This window comes from Lathamus discolor, chromosome 3 (genome assembly GCF_037157495.1).
Source record: "Lathamus discolor isolate bLatDis1 chromosome 3, bLatDis1.hap1, whole genome shotgun sequence".
Classification (NCBI taxonomy): Eukaryota; Metazoa; Chordata; class Aves; order Psittaciformes; family Psittacidae; genus Lathamus; species Lathamus discolor.
Window position 1 is genome coordinate 137,038,671 of NC_088886.1, and position 9,240 is coordinate 137,047,910.

General features: G+C 57.8%; 1 protein-coding gene across 3 annotated transcripts in view; it reads left to right on the forward strand.

The window, feature by feature from the left end:
* The window catches only part of KCNIP2 (potassium voltage-gated channel interacting protein 2), a 44,822-nt gene that overhangs the window by 33,441 nt on the left and 2,141 nt on the right, over window positions 1-9,240 (forward strand). For 2 of the 3 annotated variants that reach the window (XM_065672091.1, XM_065672090.1), the window contains exons 2-7: window positions 6,853-6,977; window positions 7,366-7,435; window positions 7,536-7,606; window positions 8,114-8,221; window positions 8,605-8,709; window positions 8,968-9,030. In XM_065672091.1, the coding sequence (XP_065528163.1) occupies window positions 6,853-6,977; window positions 7,366-7,435; window positions 7,536-7,606; window positions 8,114-8,221; window positions 8,605-8,709; window positions 8,968-9,030 (542 nt within the window). Of the gene's footprint in view, window positions 1-5,638; window positions 5,782-6,821; window positions 6,978-7,365; window positions 7,436-7,535; window positions 7,607-8,113; window positions 8,222-8,604; window positions 8,710-8,967; window positions 9,031-9,240 lie in introns of all 3 variants that reach the window. The other variant, XM_065672092.1, reaches the window with a different exon arrangement.

The following is a 9,240-nucleotide window of genomic DNA, read 5'->3' on the forward strand; positions in this document are numbered from 1 at the left end:
TGGGGGAGATTTGGAAGGACTGGTGTGTTTTTGGGGGTTTTGTATGTGTGTGGGGAGGGCTATTAGGGTGTGTGAGGGTGTCAGGTGGATTTAGGGTGTAAGGAGCCGGAGGACTAAGGATGTTTGGGAGTGTTGGGGTGCTCGGGGGGGGGGGGGGAACTTGAGTGCTTGGGGGAACCCCTGCACGGGTATGAGGGATGTCGGGGTGCAAATATCTGGAGACACTGGAATGTGGGGTGTTGGGGTGGAGGATGCTAGAAGTTTATGGTATCTGGGAGCATTAGGATGGGGAATATCTGGGTCTGGAAGCATTGGGGTGCTGTAATGTGTGTGGTGCTGAGGGACTGGGACTTTCTGGGGTGTTGGAGTCTGGGGCTTTGGCATGCAGGGGGCTTGGCTTTGTCAGATGATGGGGTGATTAAGGCTGTGGAGATGACTGGGAGCTGGGGGCAAGAACTGATGGATGTGGGGGTGTGGCACCATGCAGGGGAAGTTTCTCCCCCATTGCTGCAGGAATTGGCAGCTATGGGGGGAATGTGGCTGAAAGAGCCTGGAGCCCCTGGCCCCTTTGCCCTCCCTGTGGGGTTGTGCCAGGGTTGCGAAGGGAAGGGGCTGCTGTGGGTGCTGAGCTCCACAGATTAGCATGTGGGTGCTGAGGACAGGGCTGAATGTGGCTAGACAGGAGGACCCAAAACATGTCAGAGTGATGCACGACCTGTTGGCTGTGTCTGGTGAGGGTGGGAGTGCAGAGAGCTGCACATCGCTGCTGCCTTGTCTCCCTTGACAGCCTTCATTGGCTGTGGCATGGACATCCTGGCTCAGACAAAGGCTGCCAAAAGACTTTATGTGAGTGTGATTTGGGGTTTGTTTGCCCCTATCCCGCCTGGTTGGAGCTGGCAGCTGGGGATGCTGCAAGATGAAGGGGCTGCAGATCACATTCCCTTGGGCAGGCAGATCTTGGGATGGGAGCTGTGACGGGATGACATGCCAATAGGAGGGATCCAAAGGACCAGTTAGTAGCTGATCAGAGAGAGGGGATGAGGGTGCTGTGCCCAGGAGGTGCTTTCAGCCCCCTTGTGATGGAGGATATCCCTGAGCTGCCTGGGATCTGGCCAGGATGAGGCATGTCCAGGCTTTGTCCCTGTGTGTTGTTGGCAAGGGTATGGATGGCATCTGGGTAATGGGTATGCAGAGTGCCAGCTCTCTTATAGGATACACTTCCTGCAGCCAAGAGGAGCTGCTGGGACACTTTTGGGGTATTGGTATATATTGGGGCATTTAAGGTACCTCTTCTGGTACCTTAGATGCGCCAGTTCCTGCTGCCAGAGATGTCCCTGTCTTAGAGGTGGTGATGAGGACCCTGCAGTATATGCCCCTGTGCTAAGGTTTTGTAGCAGGGTGATGACCATGGCCGTCCCAGTCCTGCAGCCTTACTGGCTGCGTTTGGAGAGTCCCTGAGCTCCACTGTCCCTTAGCACCTGTATCCCATCTCCTCCACTTTACATTTTGTACTGAGAAATGTTTGTTCTGCCAGCATCTCCTTTGGGCACAGCCAGACTGTCTGGGAGCACTGTCACAGGCTGGGGATGGGAACGGGGACAAGTGCTGCTGTGAGCCCTACTTTGCTCTATGGCCCCTCCTGGCCTATGCCTCCTTCTCCCTTTGATTCCTGCTCAGCACGAGGGTTGTGCTCCCTGGCACTGTGGAACACCCTTTCCCTGGGTCCCCGCTGCCCCATGAACTGCAGGTCTCACCCAGCAGCTCTACTGCTCCCAGTACCTTCAGCCTTGCTGGCTCTGGGTGTCTGGGCTGAGGCTGCCCTGTCCCACCCCCAGGACAGGGACTCACTGTCTGTCCCCTGCCCTGGGAGATGCCAGCTCTGATTTCATTCCCCTAATGGATGACTGTCTGGCCCCTGCGGCTGCTGCAGGCACCTTAGCCCTGGTTATGCTCGGCTCTGTCACCACTGACTGATGAGGGTCGTCTGCAGAGCTGCTGTTAGCGGGACCCATCCTGACCCCCCAGGGCAGCTGGGGGAGCTCCTGTCTCCATTGCAGCCTTCATTGCAGGCCCCTGTGAGCTGTGGTCCCCTCACCAGGAGGTGATGCTGCCCGAGGCTGGGTGCTGCAGAGGGCGAGCAGAGCTGGGGGCTGGTGAACCCTGCTCAGAGCTAAGCCCTACACAGGGGTGATTGTGAGACACAGGTTTTAGGGGGAGCTGGGCTCAGGATTGCTGCCCAGATGGACCCAGAGCCATGGCCTGGCAGGGGGAGCTTGGTGATGTGCCTTTGGCCTCACAGGAAAACGGCATGCTCTGGAAGTGGATGGAGGCTCCTCTACTGAAAACAGCATGTTCTGGGAACTGCTGATCCCTTCCCCATGCTCCCCTGGCCCTGCCTTGCTGCTTCTTCTGGCTCATCCCCCTGCCCTGGCTGGGGTTTGTCCTCATGCTTCCCAACCATGCCATCTATCTGAAAAGGCAGAGGGTCCCCTTGCCAAGTGCATTCTCCTACCCTATCCCTGCTCCTAGGGCAGGGTGCTTGGTGGATTGTCCCTGGGGTACCAACTCCTCCTGCCCTTCCACCTGACCCAGTGTTGCCCCATGGAGCCAAGCTGCTGATGCTTCGCTCCCATCCTGGGATGTGCTGTGGACAGGCATTCAGCTGGGGACACTAAGCAGGGGTCTTGCTGTGGAATGCACATCTTCCACCCATCATGGTGATGCATTTATTGAGGAGTTACTGATGGAAAGGGAGAGTTTTGGCACTGTTGGTTGGTTATTGTAGGGTCTTTTCTAGCAGGATGGTGCTAGAAGGGGTGGTTTGGTCTCCCCAGCCAGCTGTTACTGCAAGGGTGCTGATGGCTGTGGCTCTGTGGAGAAGGGAGGGACACAGTTATGTATCAGGCTGACCCTGACTCCTGCTTTCTCTCTGGGGAGACCACGGAGCAGCTCAGGCTTAGGTCCTCTCCTGGGAATGGGGATGTCATCCCAGCACCGTGTAACCCCCTGATCCAGCACTGGCTGGATCCAGCCCCCAGGGACACATCCCTTCTCCTTTTGGTGCTGCCCAAAGATGGAGGCTTGGTTTGTGTGTGTGTGTGTGTGTTTCAAAGATGCTGGGCTGTGGAGTGACGCATAGGAAATGACAAGCCACTTAACCCAGCAGACCTCCCACTGCAGATAAAACACCGCCAGCCCTTTCTGCTGGCTTGCTTTCTGCCAGGCACTTGATGGCTCTTGCAGAGAGGCGGAGGGGCACAGCAATGGCTGGAAAAGGAGCTGTTGCTGGCAGGGACAGGGCTTTGTGCTGTGGACATCCAGTGTGCCCAGCAAGGAAGCACATGGCCAGGCTCTGCTCCCGCCTTGAGCAGAGCTGTTTCCCAGCAAGGGGGAGCCCAGGGAGCCTCCAGACATGCTCATGGTTTGGATGCTGGGATCAGAAAGGGGAAGGTGTGTCCTGCCCAGCAGAGCCCTCAGGCACACCAAAGCCAGGACAGCAAAACCCCAGCCCTGGTCACCCCTCTCCTGTTGTTAAGCTGCATGTGCTGAACGTGCTCCCTCCCCTGCCCCGGGGCCCCCGCAATCGGCCCCCTTCGGTTTCCTCCTTAAGCAAAAGCCCATGTTCTTTATTTTATTTTTTCTTTTTTCCTTTATAACAAACTAAAGTGTAACTTGCATCCGACCTGACCTACTGCACGTGCCTATACCTGCTGCCCCTGTGAGTCCAACCACAGTTTACTCTCTGTTGCATCTCTCTCGCTGTGTGGTTTCCCTCCGCCCTGCTCCCTCCCCTGGTCCATCACCCTAGCGTTGGGTGTTGCTCTGCTCACTCTGTCCCTTTCCCCTGGGTGAAGGGGCTGTTCCTTCTGCCCAGGTCTGTTCCCATAGCTCGGCTCTGCCAGAGGGACCCAGAGCGTCCTTGGAAGGCTGAAAGGTGCAATTTCCCTTTCCCTCTGCGAATTAAAGCCCTAGAAAAGTAGCTGGGTCAAATCATGTTTTAGGCACAACTGATGCCTGCTTCTAGGGAGGGAAAAAGACTCTTTACTCACCTGCCTGCGAACCCCAGAGAGACAGGAGCCAGGCTGTGCTGTCCTGCCAGCGCTAAGATCCTGGCCCCCACCCTTGCCCCTGTCACCCTGTGACAAATGACAAATGCCAGGGGGTGCATTTGTGCATCCTTACATGTTTGCACATCACTAGCACCCTCCTGTGGATGCCACTTCCCTGGGGAAAAGTTTGCCCTCTCTGAGAGGCTTTATGTGATGTCCTACTCAGACAATGACCTCCTGGAGCTGTTCTCCACTGCCCCAGCCTGCTGCCTTGGTTTGGGCTCAAAGAGTCCCAGGTCCTGCCTGTGGGCACTTGAGGACCAACCCGTCTAGCAGGGGCTGCTGGATGAAGATCCACATCCCTATCCTGGAGCTGGGTACCATGCAGCACCCTTTCCCCAGCACCCGGGGCTCAGCTCAGCCCCACAAGGCTATGAAAGCCCCATCTGCTAGCCCCCCTAGAGAAACAACCCCAAAACCAGGATTCAGGATGAAGGCATCTGCTGCTTGCAGGATGTCCAGGGCGTTTGGAGCAAACACAATGTCAGCAGAGCCCCAAAGGGACTTTGCACCTTTCGTCCCATTGGTGCCCTATGCTGCTGTCTGCCTCCCTTTAGGGTCTGGAGCCCAGCACGATCTTCATCCACCTCCTCTTCTCCTCCTCCCTGCCTGTGGCATTACTCCTGCACTGAGGCTGGCTTGAGGCACTGTGGGGCCCTGTCGGAAGGGAGGGAGCGGGTCTGTGGCTGTGGGGCAGCACTAGCTGGGAGAGGTAGGGCTGTGCAAAGCCAGTGGGGTCCAGAGGGGGGAACAGGAGGTGGTGGTGGGGTCTGTGCAGTAAGGAGACCTGCTGTTAATGCAGGGACACATGGAAGTGATGCCCATGGGCCAGGCTAATGTGGGGAGCCCCTCATCCTGCTCCATAGCCTGGCCAAGGCAAAGCCCTGAGCCCTGTTCTCCTTCTGGCTGTCTCAAAGCAGGTCCCTGGGCTCAGATCCCAGTGCTGTGTTGGGGAGGGGGTGCATGCTGCAGTCAGGCTGCATGGCTGGGTTTGGTGCATGCTTCGTGTTCAGCCTTCGGGTGCCAGCAGGATCAAACTCAGCCCAAGCTTTGGGGAGGATGCGATGCCCTGGCTCAGCTGCAGGCTTGTTTCTTGGGCTCCATCCTGCCCTGCCTCTCTGCACAGCTCCATGGGGAGGGGAGGGAGCAGGTATTTTTCCTGGAGGCTAACGGGCAGAGTCCAGCCCTGCTATCTCCTGGGTCTCTGGGCTGCTGGGTATCTCCGGTGCACCCCAGCATGCTCCAGTGGTGGGGTGCAGAGGGGCTGGGTGTGGGTAGCCCAGCAGAGTTGCCTCTTTGCCACCTCCATGCTTCCCAAGGAGGGAAACTCCAGTGCTGGGTTTGTCCTGGGATGAAGCTGAAAGGCCAAGCAGAGCCTGGGCTGGGCTTTGCTTTCCTGCTCCTCTGGCCTCATGCTGCATGTGCTGCCCTGCCGTGCTCTCCTGCGCCGGGTGCCCACCCTGCAGCCGCTGGGTCCGGGGCCGTTGCTCTGTTAACTCTTCTGCTTGGTGACTCCTTCTTTCTTCCAGGCAACCCGCCGGGCCAAACTAAAAAAGCGCTGAAGCAGCGATTCCTCAAACTGCTGCCCTGCTGCCGGCCCAAATCCATCCCCTCGCTCAGCGAAAGCAAGTGCTTCTTCTTGCCTTTGTGTGTGTGTGTCCCCAGCGGCGCTGCTGCCTGCCCTTCGCCCTAGCCCTGCCCGAGGGAAGGGGGCACCTCCACTACTCCCCTGCTCTGGGTTTGGGGCTGTCAGGATCAGTCCTGCCTCAGAAGGGTCCGATCCTTTGGGCTCTGCAAGCCCCTCTGTCCTCGCCTGCTTTCAGGCTGGTTTTCCCCCTGTCCAGTTCCCCGGAGTGGCTCCCACAGGATGCATGGTGGCGAGACCTGCTTTGGAGCTCACTTGGGGAAGTGGGACCCTCCTGGCACTGTTTTGAGAGCTGGGAGGTTGTTGCTTATTGTTGGAGATGGAGGTGTGACGGAGGCGGGCAAGAGGGGCTGAGCAGGGAGTGAGCACAGAGCTGCCCAGAGCCCTCTACCCACTCTGCACTGAGTATGCTTGGCCCTGCGGTGAGTCTGAGCCCCTGGCCAGGGTCACCCCATGCCCCATGGTGTGAGCTGATCCCCCCTTGGGAGAAGAGGCGAGTATGAAGGGGCCACCTCATGGATGATCCACCTCATGGATGGGGGGTACCTGCTGTGGGGTCACAGTCCCTCTTGGTTGCAGTGGGGCCAGGGGGTGCTGGTTGCTGCAGGCAGGGGTTGTGCAGCTCGCCAGGTGGAGGGCAGAAGCCATCAATGAAGGGGGGGCACAGTGGGCAGGATGGGTACAGACAAGGCTGGGGGGGACTTGGGTCTGGGGGCAGTTCTCCTGCTGGACACAAGTCCAACTGCAGCACAGACCTGCAGGACATCCATGGTCTCAGCTGCACAGGGCAGATGTCTGTGCTGGGGTGGAAGAGAAGAGCAAGCAAGGGGGTTTTCAGCACTGGGAGGTTTCACACCCCCCTTTTGTACTGGAGGCTGGGGGGCTTGGGCAACAAGCCTGTTCCAAGGGTGTCCCTGAGTGTTCCCTGCTGGCATAGACCCAGCTCCTGCTCCAGAAACACTCCAAAAGCGTGTCACCCTGGGTAGGTGAGAGGATGGGGTATGCTGTGCAAGGTGCCTCTCCTGTCCCCAGGACAGCAGGGCGGGGCAGGATGGTGCTGGCCTCAGCCGCCCTCTCTTCCCCTTGGGTTCCTTGCAGACAGCGTTGAGGATGAGTTTGAGCTCTCCACCGTCTGCCACCGCCCCGAGGGGCTGGAGCAGCTCCAGGAGCAGACCAAGTTCACCCGCAAAGAGCTGCAGGTCCTGTACCGAGGCTTCAAGAATGTGAGTACTCCTTGACCAGCTTTGTTAGCCCTGCCCCTGCTGCCATGTCCACCTTGGAAGGTGATGTGCGCCCAGTGGTGCCCAGGGTTTGCAAAGGCTTTTTGCACCTTGGGATTGAAGCTTATCAGGCTATGGCCTGATCCCACCTCCAGATAGCTCAGCTGGGAGGCCCGATCCTGTGCTCCATCCCTTGGGTGCTTGGAATGCAGAGCCCCTCCAGTGTAGGGTGCAGCACAGAAAATTAGGGAGATGCTCCAAGCTGCCTTAGATCCACCCCACCAAGCAGTGCAGAGCTGCGAGGCATGGCAGGGGAGATGCAGGGATTCAAGGGGATTCAATTCAGCCCCTCTCTGTAACATGGAGGTGATGCTGTGGCTTGCCCTGGCAGGAGTGCCCAAGTGGCATCGTCAATGAAGAAAACTTCAAGCAGATCTACTCACAGTTCTTCCCACAGGGAGGTGAGTGCCCATCCCTGTCCCCACTGCCATGCCCTGCATGGGTGCCTCCACAGGGCGAGGATTTACACGGCACCCCCTCACACCGTTTACCTTCCCTCAGACTCCAGCACGTACGCCACCTTCCTCTTCAATGCCTTTGACACCGACCATGACGGCTCCGTCAGCTTTGAGGTGAGCTGTGACCAAGGAGGAGATGGCAGTGGGGCAGGGAGGGCATGTCCCTTCAGGTACCATGGGCAGGGCTGCACAGTGTTGCTGTTGGACATGGATGAAGAGCTTCATGGGGGATGGTGGAGTTTATTAAGTTCCCAGAGGCAGTGGGGAAGCAGTGAAAAGAAACAAAAAAGGAGCCTTTCTGTATTTCCTGTCTTGTAAGTACCCAGGATGGCAGGCACAGCCATGGCTGGGTCTTGTTCAGGCTTTGGCTGAACATCAGGTCCTAATGCACACTGTTTCCTTGGGTGCTGGGACCCAAGTGTGGGACATATTTGGGGACATACTCAGTTTCCCACAGGATCTTTTGGATACTCAGTATTTCCCCTGCCAGCCCAGCCCCAGGCCACACTTCCTTTAGGGCTGAGTTTCCCCTCTGCAGGAGGGACAAGCAGGGCTCTGCCCTGTGTCCATGAGACACTTTGTGGATGCAACTGCACGTGTCTGCCTTGTCCATCCTTGCAGGACTTTGTGTCTGGGCTGTCCACCATCCTACGGGGCACCATTGATGATCGCCTGAACTGGGCTTTCAACCTCTACGACCTGAACAAAGACGGCTGCATCACCAAAGAGGTAGGATGGGGGGTCCAGGATGGTCCCTGAGGCCACGACGAATCTGTCCCTGGAGGGATGAGGGCAGGACTCATGGGCATTAGCTAAGCTTTGGAGGAGATCTGGGGGGTGTCAACATTCACTGAGCTGATCTTTGCAGACAGGTCCCTCCTGGCCCCCCAACACTGGTGTGTCTCTGGGGTGGAGGATGGATGAGGGGTGTGCTACTTCCTCCATCACTCATGCAAGTATACACATGGCCCCACACTGTGCACAGAGCTGGCAGTAACACTCCTAAGCACCCCACAGGTCCTTTGAGAGCATCATGAAAAAGGTGTGGGTTGGGAGCCAGGTGGAGGCAGAGCCCCATTTTGACCTTGCAACCTTGCTCCCCATCCCTCCAGGAAATGCTGGACATCATGAAGTCCATCTACGACATGATGGGCAAATACACCTACCCAGCCATGCGGGAGGAAGCACCCCGGGAGCACGTGGAGAACTTCTTCCAGGTGAGCTGAGCACACCCTGGGGAGGCAGAACTCCAGACAGAGCCAGCAGCTGCCCAAAACCCAGCATGGTGCAGGAGAAAACACCCCAAAGTGGGGATGAAGCAGGACTGTGCTAGATCCAGGAACAGAAAAGGCCTTTCTGGTTCTGCCGGGTGCTTGGGGATGGCTGGGGTAGTGGGATGAGGGACTCGAGCAGAGGGTGCTGGGCTCTCCTTGGGACTATCCCTGCCATGTCCCCCGTGCTGTGCTTGTCCGCAGAAAATGGACCGAAACAAGGATGGTGTGGTGACAATCGAGGAATTCCTGGAGTCCTGCCAGAAGGTAAAGCCACCTGCAGCTCTGCTCTGGGGCTGGGCCACCTCACTGTCCCCTGGGGACCTCTGTTCCCTCCATTGCCCTCCTGGCAGAGCAGACTGAAGGCAAGGTTTCCAGGGGCAAGGCTGGGGCTCTGCTTTGGGAACTGTATCTGTGCCTGCATCCCTGTGCTGATGAGGAGAATGGGGCTTGGAAACTGCCTGTAATCCCTGAGGC